The sequence below is a fragment of the Vipera berus genome (assembly GCF_964194415.1).
Source record: "Vipera berus genome assembly, chromosome: 11".
NCBI lineage: Eukaryota > Metazoa > Chordata > Lepidosauria > Squamata > Viperidae > Vipera > Vipera berus.
In genome coordinates this window covers 16651222-16669461 of record NC_138214.1, presented here as the reverse complement: position 1 = coordinate 16669461, position 18240 = coordinate 16651222, and the positions used below count along the sequence as shown (strand labels likewise).

Sequence of the window (18240 nt, the reverse complement as noted above, 5' to 3'; positions counted from 1 at the left end):
TGATTTGGGACGCTTTTGCTGGAAACCAGCATTTATTTCTGGTTTCTGGCAATAGAGTACAGAGCCCTGTAGTGAACAATGGGTTCTCTTCACAACTGCCATATTCGCTTAATGACTGCCACAAAACGGGGCATAGAATTGTGTTCCGTCATGGGGCGATCTGTTTTGCAGTCATCACGACTTAAAACCGTAATTGCTGGGCTCACTTGTGGTCCTAACTTGAGGACTATCTGTAGGTCCAATGCTTTGATTTAGCGTAGAGAATTTTTCTTTGTTTCTCTATTGCTAACTATTCTCTTGCCCTACATTCTGTTATTTTTATATTCCTCCCACACTGTGTCAGTAAATACAAGCTGCTTGGTTTAAATTCTTCTTCCTCTTGAATTTTTTCTAAACTTCTGTCGCAGTTCCTTTCCTGTGTAACCTGACATACAAAATACCTATCAAGATCCTTACAGCAGATAAATTTAGGCTGAGCAGAAATGCCTAGGCTTTAAGCACTGGAAAGGGAGTTATCTACAACTTAGTGCTTGGGTTTAATTATTCAGAAAGCTAAATTGTTTATAGATTTGAGGCTAGGGAAGTTATTTTCTAGCTAAGGAGGCCATGAACGAAAAAGAATAAAGATCAGTACTCGCACTTCCTACACCTGTACACTATTTGATCATTCTGATATTTACATAACCATATCTGCATTGTACTGTTGCAATATTATTAGAATATTGTTGGCATTGTATTGTTGGTTATCTCTCTGATGCCGTTTTGCGATAATTGAAATGATGGTGAAACTTATTTGCCTCAAAAGGGCTTCGATAGGTTTGTTAGGATACAAGACATGCAGTTATATTACAAGTGCTTTAATGTGTGTGTGTGTGTAAATAAAAATTTGGATTGCTGACAGAATTAAAGGGAGACTGATATAGCTATTTCAAGCTATATTTGGGTCCATGAAGTGCTCAAGACATACGTGTGTGTGTGTGTGTGTGTGTGTGTGTGTGTGTGTGTGCTAAATTCACCTGCTAGGCTGCTTCTTGGTTGTCATTTTGGTCAGAGCTCAGTGGCAGAAAAATGGCCGTGATTCCATGCTGATATGGATGCAGAAAGTGATAGAAAGATAGATAGATAGATAGATAGATAGATAGATAGATAGATAGATAGATAGATAGATGATAGATAGATAGATAGATAGATAGATAGATAGATAGATAGATAGATAGATAGATAAACTTTATTGTCATTTTTTACTGTGGGCACAATGGCACAATGAAATTTAGTTGCTCTGCATACATAACGCACATTTAAATACACTATATAAACATATGTATAGACCTACACTCTTACATATAAGTAACATATAAATATTAATCGCTGTCCATCTTGAATACATAACAGAAGGAGGAAGCATTAGTACAATACAGGTACTCCTTGACTTACAACCATAGGCAAGGGAACAGTTTCAGGAGCGAGAGCACGGTGTTAGAAATTCCTCTCCCAGGAAATTCCAGATTTTCTTGCACCCTGCACCTTATGCCTTGCAGGTAGTCCTCAAGTTACAACCATTCATTAACGATTTATTTGAAGTTACAAAATGGCACTGACAAAAGAGACAGCGGGTCCATTCACTTATGACCCAATTGTCACCGCCTCCATCACATGAATGAATTTCAGGCACATGGCCGTCACTAGACATTGGCAACGGCTGCAGCAGCCCAGGGTCTGGTGATAGCCACTTGCAACCTTCCCAGCTGGCTTCTGAATAGATGATGAAAGTCAGATTCGCTTAACAGTTGCGTAATTCACTTAGCAACTGCAGTGATTCACTTAACAACCATGGCAAAACTTGTCAGGTGCTTCACGACCATCTTGTCTTAGCATTGGAAATTCTGGTCCCAGCTGTGGTTGTAAACAAAGGACTTAACCTGTACCCTTGTTTTAGATTGCCTGGGGTTTCCAGACCTTTAACTAGTCCTTTGAGACATAGGCAGTTGCAATAATACCGGTATATTTGTGAGACTGGAATTTATAGAAGTATTTCCACCTTACTCAGCAACATAAGCAACATATTCAGCATGTGGTCCTTAATGGAACTGCATCTACATGGAGGGAAGTGTGTAATGGGGTACCCCACGGCTCTGATCTGGGTCCAGTGCTCTTCAACATCTTCATCAATGATTTGGATGAGGGGATAGATGGGAAACTCATGAAATTTGCAGACAACACCAAGCTGGCAGGAATAGCCAACACTCCAGAAGATAGGCTTAAAATACAGGAGGATCTGGACAGACTTGAACACTGGGCACTATCTAACAAAGTGAAATTCAATGGTGAAAAAAGTAAGGTTCTACATTTAGGTAAGAAAGACCAAATGTACAGGTATAGTATAGGTGGTACCTTGCTCAATAGTAGTAACTGTGAGAGGGATCTCGGAGTCCTAGTGGACAATCACTTAAATATGAGCCAGCAGTGTGCTGCAGCTGCCAAAAAAGCCAACACAGTGCTAGGCTGCATTAACAGAGGGATAGAATCAAGATCACGTGAAGTGTTAATACCACTTTACAACGCCTTGGTAAGGCCACACTTGGAATACGGCATCCAGTCATGGTCACCGCAACGTAAAAAAGACGTTGAGACTCTAGAAAGAATGCAGAGAAAAACAACAAAGATGATCAGGGGACTGGAGGCTAAAACATATAAAGAACGGTTGCTGAAATTGGGTGTGTCCAGTTTAATAAAGAGAAGGACCAGGGGTGACATGATAGCAGTCTTCCAATATCTCAGGGGTTGCCCCAAAGAAAAGGGAGTCAAGCTATTCTCCAAAGCAACTGAAGGCAAGACAAGAAACTATGGATGGAAACTAATCAAAGATAGAAGCAACCTAGAACTAAGGAGAAACTTCCTGACAGAACAATTAACCAGTAGAACAACCTGCCTCCAGAAGTTGTGAATGCTCCAACACTGGAAGTTTTTAAAAAGGGACTGGACAACTATTTGTCTGAAATGGTGTAGGGTTTCCTGCCTGAGCAGGGGGTTGGACTAGATGACCTCCAAGGTCCCTTCCAACTTTACTACTACTACTACTACTACTACTACTACTACTACTACTACTACTACTACTATTAACCAGACTTTTCAAGATCAGATGTCATTAGTCACCAGGTGGCAATTGTATGTGTTTATGTACAGCCTTTACTGCAAGAAATGTTCCTTTGTCATCAGCTGATACTTCCTGTTTAGCTGTCATTTCTTCTTTCTGATCTTTGCCATAATTTCAGTTCCTTCTCACTGTACAGTCCAGTGCTGCAGTATTTTTCTAATGGCATCTTTTTTAGAGCTATTTTAGTTGTATTACCATATTAAATGTATCCTATTAAATGCAAATATTCAATGGGGTCAAGATATACTGTTGTGTCTTGGCTGCATCATCTTTCAATTTATTAAAATTGCATGGGAAAATGAGGCAATTTGAGTACCTTCCTATAATTAATATTTGTACTTTGAGCAGGCTGCTAACCTATTAAATGCATTTGTATCTGCATTGTGCTGAATTGCGGGTTTCCAAATGGTGCTTTATGGAACCCTGGTCAGTGATAAAGGTTAAGCTGATTGCGGCTTTCTCCCAATTATAGCCTGAAAAAAGCCAGTGTGCTCAATTTGGACATCAGCAATGAGACAGGCCCATGTATCCACCAATCAGAATAAGAAATAGATCTTCCTTTAGGGCAGTGCTTGAATTAAAAGGCTAAGAGCCAGAATTTCAAGGTCACTGCTTTTTATAAGCTAGTTTTATTACAGATACTGGAAAAGCCACATCTAGCTACTCCCAACTATAAACCTCAGGTTTTATATATATTAATAGTTCCAGGATTCAGAGCTTACATCTGTTTTTATTAAAGCACCTTAATGGAATAAAAGCAGGGGAGGAGGGGGCTTAACATGTCCGCCATTTATTATTACAGAATAAAACCTCGGGCTCTTTGCTTGGTCCTTGTAGCTCTTACGCCAACTTTTATTTATGTCCTCTTCTCCCAAGAACAGATTAGGCATCTTAAGGTCTAAAAAGAGAGATTTGTGGTAAATCAAAATTTTAACCACTGAGAACCAAAGCATGGTTTGCTGTTGTAGAAGCAATTTCCCGCTAAGCTCAAACAACGGTGAAAGTGTTTTATCAAACTTTGCGTGCAGTGGCCCAAATATTTACCTATTTTTTGTGATAATGTCACGATGCAGATGTTTTTACATCCCTTCGATAACCTGTTCTCCAGCAGACATTCCTCAGGATTGATCAATACCTGTGCTCTGGGCCACTTCTGTTTGCTCAGTCTGTGGCAGGGGTCCCCGAACCCCGGTCTGCGGTCCAGTGCTGGGCTGCAGCCTGTTTGGAACCGGGCTGTGGAAGTGATGGGCGAGCATGTGTGTGCAAAGCTGCATTTGTGAAAGTGGTGCACGCATGCATGAAACCATCCCCTCTTCCCCTACCCTGCTGTCGCCTCTGCCAGTCTGCCGAGCTGGAAAGTTTGGGCAACACTGGTCTATGGGATAGAGGCAGTCAGAGCTCCAGAGAGACCACTTACTAGTCACTAATTCCATGAGGAACTGTGGGATATGAACCAACTGGACAGCTGCATAGCATCATAGCGAAAAGCAGAAGTGGCATTGACTTGAGTTCTGGTAAGAGCTAAGTCTGAACCTGTGCACTGGTGATAACAGTGGAAAAACTTTGGTTCATGTCTGCAAATTCTGGCCTAGCAGCTATCTTCAGCAGCTTTAATCTGGATCCTGCTGTGGAAAGATGGCTGGGACGAACCTCTTGCTGGTATGCCTGATAAATCATGAGCAGAGTACCTTGTATTTATTCTGGGCTGGAATAATTAGGGCAGGGCCCCTGGGGTTGAACAAGGCAGAGTCTTGTGATGTGATCTGGATTCTTTCAAGCATGTGGAACATGAGGAAGTGGATAGGGTTCTCTGCAGTTTGAGTCAGTAGGCTTGAGCTGTGCATTTTTCTGGTTCTTTTTGGTGGTCAGACAGGGTGTAAGATAATTAACACTTCCTTGTGTGAGGAGGAGGCAATGCTACCTGCCCTAATCAGATAGTAATCCTTTGGAATCTCTCAGAGTAACTCGGTACCATCAACAGTATCTTTGTACTGTTAGTTAAAGTGATTAATGTTAGTGATGGCTGTTGGCAGCAAAACCCTCTTGCCTAAGTGAGTGATTCCAATCAGTAATTGTGTGTGCAGAGAATACAGAATAATGGTATTGGAAAGGACGTTGGAGGTCTTGTAGTCCAACCCTCTGCTCAAACAGGAGACCAGTGGTCTTCAAACGTGGCCCTTTGATGACTTGTGGACTTCAACTCCCAGAATTCCTTAGCCAGGCATGCTGGCTGAGGAATTCTGGGAGTTGAAGTCCACAAGTCATCAAAGGGCCACGTTTGAAGACCCCTGCCTTACACCATTCTGGATACATGGCTGTCCAACCTCTTTGTAAATACCTCCAGTGATAGAGCACCGTTGAAGTCCTCAAGTCTTAAAGTTGCCAAGTTTGGAGGCCCTTGTTGTTAGAGGGCAAGGAAGATGACCTACATGGAGACACTCAAGTGATGTTGCTGAGGCAAAATAGTGCAGGACATGTTTAGATCATGTTCAGAAGCTGCTGAGACAGATGCCTCCCTCAGAGGAAGGAGAAGACGCAGCATGATCAGACTTGCAAATTTCTGTTCTTATAGCCAATCTCAAAAAAAATATGGTTGTGGTGGTGTTGATTTCATGGTCTGGTCTACCTACAGCTCTTCTTTTGGCCCGAGCTCAGGGTGGACTCTTGAGTATTTGTTGGGCATACGTTGGATCTAATTTAAGACATGGAACCCTGCCCAGAATTCATTAGTTAGAAATGTTTAAGAAATAAATAAATACAGCGTTTCACTATGCAGAGAGGTAATGAATAAGAGATAATTAATTGTCTACCGGTAACCACAAAGGGCAAATTTGCCACAGCTGAAGAATGAAAGTAATTCTGGGCTCGTTGCTCTGGCTGTTACTGGGTTGTGGGTCAGGAGGATTTGAAACCCTTTTATTTTCCTCCTGTGTCCTATCTTGGATTCTCCACCAGCCCCGTGTTTTTATAGAAGTCACACATGCTTCTTTTTCTGGTTGGCTTTGTAAACTAACTCTCCTTTGGGGAATACCAGGAAGTGAGTGTAGTTTTGTCTGTTGGTTCATAGTACAATAGAGTTTTGAAAATAAAAATAAAAAACTTGGTTCTGTGTCAGGAAAATCCTGATCTAGAATAATAACGCCCATTTCTTCCTGGGTTAAGAACAAATTGAGCTCAAATGTCCAAAGTATCACTTTCTGTCTTTCCTAAAGCAAAGGAGACTTCGTTGAATTTGGACCAAACTTGAATTCCCAGTTGACCTCAATGCTCAGAGGATGACTCTGGACAAAGTCTCTCCTGTTTGGGTCACTAGATCTTTTTTAGCAGGGGTAGGCATCTATGGCAACTTTATTTTTTATTTTTATTTTTATTTTAATTCCATTTATATCCCGCCCTTCTCCAAAGACTCAGGGCGGTTTACAAGCTTAGCAGTAGCCTTCATTCTATGTATATGCCTGCTTATTAGGGCTTTCACACACCCACCCCAAGCGGCATTATTACAAAGTCAGCTTAATTGCCCCCAACAATCTGGGTCCTGTGTACCTGTGTACCAACTCTCCAAATTCCTGAATCAGCCATGCTGGCTTGGGAATTCTGGGAGTTGAAGTCCACATGTTTTAAAGTTGGGATAGTTGCCCAGCCCAGCTTATAAAATGATTATACTTTCCTTAACATACCTATTGCTTCTTTTTCCTTTCTCTCTCTTCCCTCGTGAAGAGAATACAGGGCACCCTCAGCTTACAATTTACAGGCATCAGCACCCACAAATTGGAAAGCAAAAGTTCTCTGACTCTTTGTAGGCTGTGAATGGTGTGATTTTGAGTAGGTTACAGTAGGATTAGGGACGCGATGGCTCAGTGGGTTAGGACGCAGTTAGGTCAGCAGTTTGGCGGGTCGAATCCTGAGTGCTGCGTAACAGAGTGAGCGCCTGTTACTCGTCCCAGCTTCTGCCAACCTAGCAGTTTGAAAGCACGTAAAATGCAAGTAGAAAAATAGGGACCACTCCGGTGGGAAGGTAACGGCGTTCCGTGCGCCTTTGGCGTCTAGTCATACCGGCCACATGACCACGGAGACGTCCTCGGACAAGCGCTGGCTCTTCAGCTTTGAAACGGAGATGAGCACCGGCCCCTAGAGTCGGAAACGACTAGCACGCATGTGCAGGGGAACCTTTACCTTTACCTTTACCTTACAGTAGGATTAGATTCTGACCCATATGGGACAGAAAGGCATTTCAATATTCCACGAATGGTACTGTGAAGTTGGCTGTTAGTGAACTCAGTAGGAAAGAAATGTTGGAAGGGTTTTGCAAATCCTTCTTTTGGGGAAAGATCCTTTGGTCCTGTAAACTCCTGGTTTTTCTGGTTTCCATATAGGACACTGATTTGTTGCATATGTCCGTTGTTCTTAATCTCTGGTGGAATTGTTTGGCAGTCTTGGCTGTAAAAACAGAATATATCTCAGCCAGCAGGCTTAGTTATATCTTTTTATCTACTACACACCAAAGCAGTATTGGGGGTTGCTACCCTGGTTTGTTCTGGAATGTTGTACCTCCTGCCTCATATTCCTATCTGGCAATTTGCTTTTCTTCTGCTTTTCGTCGAAATGATTACAGAATTAACTATGCGCAGGCTTGCAGAGGTATTAGGATTAGAACTAGAAAATTAAATTAGATCTAAATTCTAAATTAGAACTGGCTAGCGATATATTGAGTGGGTAACCATCTGTAGAAGCAAATTCTCAAAACTTAATTAAATACAAAAGTTAAAAAAAAGCAGACTTCCTTTGGACCATTGTGTTCCATTGTTTATTTGTCGATTGAAAATTCAATCGAAATAAAACTCAACTAAAAAGACGCCTTGCTTTGTTTCTTTCAAATGTTTCCTGAAATTACTGATTAAGTAAATACCTAGAGAAGGTTGTGTGACTCAATTAAAGGTGAAAAGCACCATGAGGCAGGCATGGTAAAAAAAACCAAGAATGAGCAACTTGCTAATATTGTAGTGAATAATTTTAACCAACCAGTAGAGCTGGGCTGGTTTTGAAGAGCAAGGTGTGATGTGGAACGTATGTAGGTGTGCGCAGAGCACCTGTCCATACCATCTCAAGCCAGACACATCGTTCTCTGTGGTCACATGGCAACTGCAAAAGGAGCTGTGCAAATTGGGCTGCTGCTTTAAGATCCTCTGGGCAGGTGTGATAGATGTGACTGCCTGGGCTCCAATCATGTTTTCTCATCCTGTTCCTTGCGTATGCAGGTAGTTCTCGGGTTATGACCCAACATTTCTGTTGCTAAGTGAGACATTTGTTATACCAAATCACCCTTGAAAGGAGGGCGTGGAGGAACCCATGGGTAGCTAGCTGCCAAAGGGAGTTGATGCATTCCCTAGTACAGGGGTAGGCAACCTTGGCTCTTTTATGACTCGTGGACTTCAGCTCCCAGAATTCCTGAGCCAGCATGAGTTAGGGTTAGGGCCGGGGCTCAGGAATTCTGGGAGTTGAAGTCCACGAGTCATAAAAGGGCCAAGGTTGCCTACCCCTGCCCTAGTTCAATAACTCTCACGCTGGATGTGACACCCAGCAGACCTTACTATGCTTCTGCAGTTTTTTGGCTTTTGGTTTTGGAGGTTGGGAAAACCTCAGCCATTGGGCTCTTACTGTTCCCTTTAAAAAAAAATCTTCAAAAATCAGAATGATGTTTTTTTGTTTCAAGGCAAGAGAATGGAGAATGAGATTTGACTAACCAGTGCATTCTGACAAGGCAGGAAGATACCGCATTGATCTAAACTTAGATCAGCATAGTATGAAAATGAATATCGCATCAATTGAAGTTTTCTCCAACTTTCCCTTTTTTCTGGAAAATGATGAAAAACAATACTCCCTCCCCCAGCCTCATGGTATCAATTTTTTCTAGAATATTTGCACCTCTAGAAGGGTTCCATTTTTATTCTCTGGAAGTTATCCAAAACTGATTTCTTTGTTCTTGAGTGTCTGCTGTGGTTTGCAGAATATTTTGGAATAGATTCAGATATGCAGGTGATAGTGACAGAAAACCTCAGGGCTTTGCAGAAGCTAAAAATGTGCTTGGTATAGATGTAGGTTGTTTGTTGCGGCTCTGTGTTGCCAATAAAAATTGGCATTTTTACTGTTGCCCTTCTAATAGAGCCATTTTTAAAAACTTCCCAGGGAACCAAGCTTTCTTAAGGCAGGCTTGAAAAAAAGGGTGGGCTAGGCCTGTAGGGGACCCCCCCTCCCTTTCTCCGTACCCAAGTAGAAAAACTGAATAAATGAAATCCACAATAATGAAACGAAATCTTCAACAAAATTAATTGAAACCCCCATTAAATACATGTTTAGCGTTGCAGACTGAAGGAGCGTTGACTGTAAGATTCTTTTTTCAGGAGACCCAATTGACCAGTTGGAGCTTGTTGTCTCCAAGAAGGCTGCTCAATTTCCCGGTTTGCAGACAGGTGTGGATTACCTTTTATCTCCAGCTTCAAGTCTGATTTCCAGGAATTTAAAGCAGCTTCGTTTGATGTGTCAAAGAGATTATTGAAGCTACATCCAGCAGTTGCTTGAATGCTAAAAAACTGAATGAATGCTCAGTGATGAAACTCTAAATCAGAGGTGGGGATCTATGGCTTCTTTATGACTTGGCTGGCTTGGCATGCTGGCTTGGGAATTCTGGGAGTTGAAGTCCACAAGTTATAAAGGGCCGTAGATCCCCACCCCTTCTCTAAAATAGATCAAGAAGAATGGTGATGTTCAGGCAGAAATTAACTGATTAATGCAGGACCAAACAATAAAAAGGCTCAGAGTGTTTCTTTTTAAATCTTAGAATTCATTCCTTCCTTCCTTCCTTCCTTCCTTCCTTCCTTCCTTCCTTCCTTCCTTCCTTCCTTCCTTCCTTCCTTCCTTCCTTCCTTCCTTCCTTCCTTCCTTCCTTCCTTCCCCTATAAATATTTCAGTTTCTCCCATGTATAGTTTGTTTTGATTTGCATACTTGACATCTTACCTACTTGTCTAGACCAGGGGTCCGCAACTCTCGGTCTGTGGACCGGCACTGGGCCACAACATGCTAGAAACCAGGCCACGCAAACAAGCAAAGCCCCATCCACGGGACGCAGGCAGTACACGATACCAGGCCCCCTCCGGTCTGCAGAAAAACCTCTCTCCACAGAACCAGTCCCTGGTGCCCCAAAAGATGGGGACCTCTGGTCTAGACTAGTTAAGACTAGATCGGATATGCGTCTAGTCGTGTATATCCTTTCAATCCAATTGCAGTTATTAGTTTTAATATACCAGAAAATATCTTTCAGTTCAATGTACAAGGTGGGTCGTAGATTGCGTTCGTCTTTCTTCCTCTTTTAATCGATGTGTTCTCCTGCTGGCTTCTAAGAAATCTTGCCGTCAATGGACAAAATTGGAAAGCTAGGGATCATTGAATTACATGTTCATGCCATTACATGTTAGTTAACTGTGCTTTAGAAAATCACATTTTTGTTTTACAAATACGGGTAATTCTTGACTTAACAACAGTTTGTTTAGTGATCGTTTGAAGTTACGACGGCACTGAAAAAAGTGACTTATGACCATTTTTCACACTTGTGACTGTTGCGGCATCCCCATGGTCGTGCAATTTACATTTGGATACTTGACAAACCGACTCACGTTTATGACGGTTGCAGTGTCCTGGAGTCATGTGATCCCCTTTTGTGTCTTTCTGACACGCAAAGTCGACGGGGAAGCCAGATTCACGTAACAACCACGTTACTAATTTAACAAATGCAGTGATTCACTTTACAAATGTGGTTTAAAAAAGCCATAAAACAGGGCAAAACTCACTTAACAAATTTCTCACTTAACAACAAAAATGTTGGGCTCGATTCAGTCAAGGACTCCTTGTGGAATAAATAAAATCCTTTTCTATTTCATGTTTACAGTAGATGTGGGGTATTTGTCAGCCATCCTTGGTAGATGAAAACAGCGGATTGCACACGAATTGTGCTTTATTGAACTAGATTAGATTAACTGAACTTTACAAATCTGGTTGTGTTTTTCCTCTCTCCCCCCACTGAGTCAGGGAGAAGCCAGCCCGAACTTCTTCCTAATACCATCTCCTTTCCCGGGCTTAAGAAATGATTCTGCCCTTCTGATTTCTGTAAAGGCTTCTGAATATTCCCTTCAAGCTCATCTCTTTGGCTTTCCAGAGTACTTCAGAGGAAACCGTGCAATGTGAAAGTCTGTTTCCCCCACCCCAGAAAAGATTGGAATTTGTTAAATAGCTGATGGATAGAATAAGAAGTATGTTAATTTAGATAAGAGACAATATGTATTAAAGGAAAAAAGAGAGGAACTATTGGCTACAACAAATTGGAGATTTGTAATAACATACATCTGTGTGAAATGGAACTGTGGTAACCCAGACACCACGTTGCTTTTCAAAGATAGATGCCATGTTTCCAATTAATGAGACAGTTCAAACAAAATTCAGGCCTTGTTTATCTAAAAAGTTTTAGTAATGAAACGAAACATCGGCACTCATAGAGGGATGCCAGAATCTGAAATCTCCTCTCCCCCCAAACCCATCCTATCATACACAATTCCCACCCTTGTTTACACGTCATTAATCACGTTGTCCAATTAGTTTTACATATGAAGTTTCACTTCCCTTTCTGTGCACGGCTATTTCTTCTCTTCTCAAAATAGCCGTTTGACATTTCCCTCCCTTCTGTGATTCAAAGCGAAGCAGCTTAAGCAAAAGGCTGCCTCTTATATCGTCAGTGCAAAAACACGTCAATGTTTGCAGCATTGGCAATATAATTGTAATATTGGGAAATTAATTTAAAAAATTGTAAAAAAAAAGAGAGAGAAAAGATTGGAATTTGACCATCCTATGGGTGATTTTACCAATCTAGCCTGATCTAAAGCGGTACAGTTCTCATTTTCTCTTTTCATTTTAGGAACTTGCTGTTCATCCACGCCAGCTGAAAAGGAAGAGCGGCTGACGTCGGCTCATTAAACGTTTGACGCCATGGCCAATCCTGCGGGAGGAGAGCCGGTCTCCAAAGCTCGGGATCTCTGCCATGAATGTGGACAAATTCACCTGTTGCCAGACAATCATCTTTACAACTTCCAAGATGAAGTAGATGATGACTTGACTTGTCACATTTGCCTTCAGCCTTTGCTCCAGCCGATGGACACGCCTTGTGGGCACACCTACTGTTTCATATGTCTTGAAAACTTCATGCAGGAGTACAACTTCTGTCCTATGGATCGGAAGAAACTGTCCTTCCAGAACTGCCGGAGGTCTAGCTTGTTGGTACGGAATCTGCTGGATAAGCTCATTGTCCTTTGTCCTTTTCAAGAAGACTGTGCACAGACGATGCAACGGTGTGAACTCGAAGCTCATTTGAAGAACAGGTGTGCCTAATTTTTCCTTGCGGCCTCAGCGGCGCTTGCAGGTTATTCTTTATCCTTGACACGGTTAGGAACTTAACCATTTTCTGTCAGCCTTGTGCTGAAGGTTGCACATAAGAATGACACATTCAGAGGGAAACGTCCTCGAGTGACTCATTTTCTGTCCACACGACTGAGCTCAAAAGTCATTAGGTGTCAGAATGACTCTAGGATGACATTCTGCTTAGTTGCCTTTTAGTTTTGGGAAGAAACTGAAGCTAATTAAAAAAGGTTGGGCGGGGAGAGGAACTTGGGTGGAAGAAGTTGAATTGAGAAATTTAGGTAGGGAGTTATTAAAGGGTGTTTTTTGAAAACAGAATAACAGAGTTGGAAGGGACTCGGGAGGTCTTCTAGTCCAGCCCCTTGGATACTAGACCCGTGGTGGTGAACCTATGGCACGGGTGTCACAGGTGGCACACAGAGCCCTCTCTGTGGGCACTCTCCCCGTTGCCTCAGTCCTAGCCTTCAGCTGGGTTTTATAAAACTTTTTCGCTTTAGGCCTCTGCCACCATGTGCAAAAAAAAAAAGGTTCAATCAATTTCAACTTCTCGCGGGGGAAAAAAAAAGATCTTGCAAAGTTGGAATTGATTGAACTTTTTAGTCCCACCCAGTCTGCCGTTAACCACCACAGCCACACCCACCCAATGGGCCACGCCCACCCGGCAACCGACGATACATAAGTGGGTTTTGGGTTGCAGTTTGGGCGCTCGGTCTCTAAAAAGTTCACCATCACTGTCTTAGACCATATATATATGGTGGACGGCCTGAGTTTGGGCTGATACAGGCAAAAACATTTGGGCCGGCAAGGTGTTCAAAATACTCAAGACATATCTTGAATATATCTATATATATCTTAAGATATATCTATATCTATATCTATATCTATATCTATATCTATATCTATATATCTATCTATATCTATCTGTCTGTCTGTCTGTCTGTCTGTCTGCCTGCCTGCCTGCCTGCCTGCCTGCCTGCCTGCCTGCCTATCTATCTATCTATCTATCTATCTATCTATCTATCTATCTATCTATCTATCTATCTATCTATCTATCTATCTATCTATCTTAAATTAAATAAGCAATCCATTGCCGCTTGGCCTATTTTTTTAATCCAGATGACTACAAAATTGTATAGAACTGGTCCTTTGCTTAAATTTAAATTTTAAAATTGACAAAGCTTAAGATACCTGTAAGTTACCTATAGCCTTGATTTTAAACACACATTTGACCTGGTGGACAGCATTGGTACTGGTTGCAAAAGGGGAATCACATGATCCTGGGACACTCTGCAACCATCATAAATAAGAGTTGTTGCCATAAGTGGGAGAAATGGTCATAAGTCACTTTTTCAGTGCCGTTGTAACTTTCAGCGGTCACTAAATGAACTGTTGTAAGCCGAGGACTGCCTGTACTTGTTGTTTGGCATTTGATACTTAAGCTAGAACTTTGTCAGTGTTGATTGCCTTGTGACTTGCTGTCCTTTCCAGCCAAAACACAGGGTCACACATTTTTCACGCTTACAACATCACATTCAGGGGTAGGCAACCTCGGCTCTTTTATGACTCGTGGACTTCAACTCCCAGAATTCCTGAGCCAGCCATGCTGAGGGGAAAGGGAGAGGTTTCCAAGCTGAGCCATGCTGGCTCAGGAATTCTGGGAGTTGAAGTCCAGGAGTCATAAAAGAACCGAGGTTGCCTACCCCTGGCTTAGACTTTCTGCTGCACTTATTAACCTGATTGCTGTTCTTAATAGAGTTTGGATGGTGGAAAACATCTGTTTCCACCCAAACTTGGACCCAAGACAGACATGGAACTCTTTTGGGAATCGGTTTTGCTGTCTAATGCAGGTGCCCTGGCTTCAAGAAATACACGGCGCGCCTGGAAAGGAAGAGGAACCCTCAGTCCAGGGCGAAGGGAGAGTCTCTTTCCAGGCTGGAAGCAAAGGTCGTCAAAGATCCCGAGGTATCAAATGGAGGGTCCTCTTCAGAGACCGGAAGCTCAGGAGCTGCTGTTCTGTCGCCAGAGACCCCAGACCCTGGAGTGGTGAACCCAGCCTTTGTTGGGAGCGAAGAAGGTAGGTGTGCATCTCTTAGGCTGCTGGAGAAGTGAAGGCTGGTGTAGGAGCACGTGTGAGCAAGTTTCCAGAATAACAGAGCAGAACGAGAGAGTTGGAAGGGGGACCATGGAGGTCTTCTAGTCCAACCCCCTGCTCAAGAAGAGGCCCTATACCAGGGGTAGGCAACCTTGGCTCTTTTATGACTCGTGGACTTCAACTCCTAGAATTCCTGAGCCAGATATGCTGGCTCAGGAATTCTGGGAGTTGAAGTCCATGAGTCATAAAAGAGCCAAGGTTGCCTACCCCTGTCCTATACCATTCCAGACAAGTGACTCTTCCAAGGCAGCGGGTCCTGGCGAGGTCATCCAGTGGTGTCAGGGGACAGCCCACCTCCAAGGTCCCTTCCAGCTCTATTCTATTCCATGTTTCTGGTTGTTTACTTCTGGTTGCCAGCAAAAAAATTGCCCCTTTAGTGAATAATGTCCTTGTTTAACAACCCGCGCAAAAAAGATAATAAAATCAGATGTGGTCACATAGTCACCTGCTGCTTAATATGTCCATCGTGACTCATGACTGAAATTTCAGGTTCAATTTGGTTGTAACTTGAGGACTGCCTTAATAAATATCCACTGATCTGATTGATGGCAAATCTGTAATTTTAATTTACAAAATTGTGTTTATCTTCTAGTTCTGTGGGTTCTCAGAATGTGATGCAATTTACCTTTCAAAGGCATTATTTCGGTTTTTTCTCCTTGGCAGCTTTAAGACTTGCGGAATTCTGGGAGTTGAGGTCCACAAGTCTTAACGTTGCCGAGTTTGTAGACCCCTGCTGTAGGGAATGAAAAAGTGAGATTCAAATTTTCAAGTTCTCCTCTTGGGGTGGTTCATGAAGTGTGCGAGTAGTGTGGCCACGTTGCAGCTCAATTTCCTTCTTCTGATTCTGAACTTAATCATTGTTTCAAAATGTCAAGGGTTGCGGCCCTCTGCTCTGAGTTGATAGTGGTTCCAAATTCAAGGAAATCCTTGGGAATAACACCATCTGCCTCCCTGAAAATTGTCACCATGAATTTTGCTTGCAAAGACTAGATTTATTATTTTTTCCCCATGGAAACTTTGTAATTATATGCTGTAAACTGACATTCATTTCCCAGGTCGGTCTACTGCAGGAGTTGAAGTCCACGAGTCATAAAAGAGCAAAGGTTGCCTACCCCTGGTCTAGCGGTTAAGGCACTAGGCCAGAAACTGGGAGACGGTGAATTCTAGTCCTGCCTTAGGCTTGAAAGCTGGTTGGGTGACCTTGGGCCATTCAATATCTCTCAAATTAACTCACCTCACAGGGTTGTTGTTGTGGGGAAAATAGTAGGAGGAAGGAGTATTAAGGATGTTTGCTGCCTTGAGTCATTTATAAAAAATAAAGGCGGGATAGAAATAAATATATGATCCCATGTTTTGCCAGCTGTCCTTCTCTTCCTTCTCATTGTTTCTTTCATTCCCATGGGAAAAATGCACGTAGCTCAGGGTAGAATTCTGGACTCCGGAATTCAACCGCTAGCACCGACGATGAGAATGAACCGCCTGCAAAAAAATACCAGCCTCAGAGAGCACCAAGGACTCCACGGCTCTTTCATTCCCATAAGATGAAAATGGTTGCAGGAATTGGGCACGGCTAGTTTAACCAAGAGAACCAATATTTTAACCAATATTTAACCAATATTTGAAGGGGCTGCCCCAAAGAAGAGGGGGTCAAGCTGTTCTCCAAAGCCCCTGAAGGCAGGACAAGAAGCCACGGATGGAAACTAACCAAGGAGAGAAGCAACTTAGAACTAAGGAGAAAATTCCTGACAGTGAGAACAATTAACCAGTGGAACTACCTGCCTCTAGAAGCTGTGGATGCTCCAACACTGGAAGTTTCTAAGAAGAGACTGGACAGCCATTTGCCTGAAATGGTAAAAGGTTTCCTGCCTGAGCAATGGGTTGGACTAGAAGACCTCCAGGGTGCCTTCCAACTCTGCTATTCTGTTATCTGTTCTCTGCTAGCAATTTTCAGCTGCGAAGCTCTCCACTCACCCACCCGCGTTTCATCTTTGCACAAGCCTTCCCATATTGAAGAACATTGGTGACATGAGCCACATGTTCCTGTGAAATGCCAAATGTCCCTTTGAGTGATACGTTGATTGTCCTTCATCAGTTTATCAGTCTTTCTCATGTGCAGAAATGCATCTGAGCATTTTTTGGCCAAGTGATGCACTGTAACCATGTCAACAAAACCAGAATTTCAATTGGAAGGACTCCTAAAAATTCAGTCACAGCGCTTAGCTTTTATGCACATTAAGGAGTACTCAGTGCAGGCTTCCATTTAACAGAATAACCGGGATGGAAGGGACCTTGGAGGTCTTCTAGTCCAACCCCCCTGTTCAAGCAGGAGTCCCTATACCATTCCAGACATGTGGCTGTTCATTATCTTCATAAACAGTAACAAGACAAGATTTTTACACAGCAAATACCCACCAACTGAACTGAAACCACACATATTGTTATCTGTTGTCAACATACTAAATTAGAGGCATTATTTTTTTATTTTAACCCTGTAATGTCTGTCTATAGGCCATTATCACGAATGGACAATGGACAATTAGTACTTGCAGATGTAACAAGGAGGCAAAATGCAAAAATATATTTGGCCTCTTTTTCCATTTTATGTTCCTTTTAAGAGTTTTAAGATATCCAGGAAAAATTCTATATCAGTTAAAAATTTTAATTGGGAGTGTAAACTAGCCAGAAGGCAGAGTGAGATTTATGGTAGATAAATCTGTATGAATTTTTTGTAGAATTGCAAAAAAAACTTTAATTAAAGTTTGTAATTCTGTTCTTCTTATGGTTATACTTGCGTTGATGGAACAGGACTGTGGGATTATGTTGTTCAAAATGAAAATTGTGTCTTGTAATTTTCATTCGTAATAACACTTCTACTTACGCATCTTGGCTCACAAATATAGTGGGTCAAAGTTTTTCCAAACTTTTCTGCTTTGAAAGCTTTTCCAAAGTAGATTTCAGAGACCTGAAGTCAAGTTATTCCGGGGTTTAGGTACTAGCTGCTAGAAACGAGGAAGGACAAACTCTAGATACAAAATTGCATCTTCAAAAAGTTGGAGATTGCAGGATTACTGGTGAGAAAGGATGGGATGGATGCAGGTTGCCGTATTTGCTGTAAATTGTTAAAAAAAAAATAATCCAGCACTTTAATCCTGACATACACTTTCTGACTTTGCTCTGTCAGATTTACCTCAGAGAGCAAGTCTTCTGGCGGAGACGAGCACAATCGAACTCCGCCGAGAGGACCCCGAGGAAGAGCTTGGCATGCGTATAGTCGGTGGCAAAGACACACCTCTCGGGAACATAGTTGTGCAGGAGATATTTCAGGATTCCGTGGCAGCCACAGATGGAAAACTCGCGCCTGGAGACCACATCCTGGAGGTGGGTTTTGCTGTCATGAAAACATCGAGGCAACATGACTTGTTGATAATTGGCTGTAGCAGATCTTAATCAGATTTTTTGGAAGGTTGTACAAGATAG

At 42.3% G+C, this 18240-nt stretch overlaps 1 protein-coding gene across 2 annotated transcripts in view; it reads left to right on the top strand.

Annotated features, from left to right (window-relative positions):
• Positions 1-18240, top strand: part of LOC308673121 (ligand of Numb protein X 2-like) — a 52912-nt gene that overhangs the window by 17412 nt on the left and 17260 nt on the right. For both annotated transcript variants that reach the window (XM_081336554.1, XM_081336553.1), the window contains exons 2-4: positions 12115-12574; positions 14459-14685; positions 17945-18141. In XM_081336554.1, coding sequence (XP_081192680.1) covers positions 12186-12574; positions 14459-14685; positions 17945-18141 — 813 coding nt within the window. In that variant the 5' untranslated portion in view covers positions 12115-12185. The remainder of the gene's footprint in view (positions 1-12114; positions 12575-14458; positions 14686-17944; positions 18142-18240) is intronic.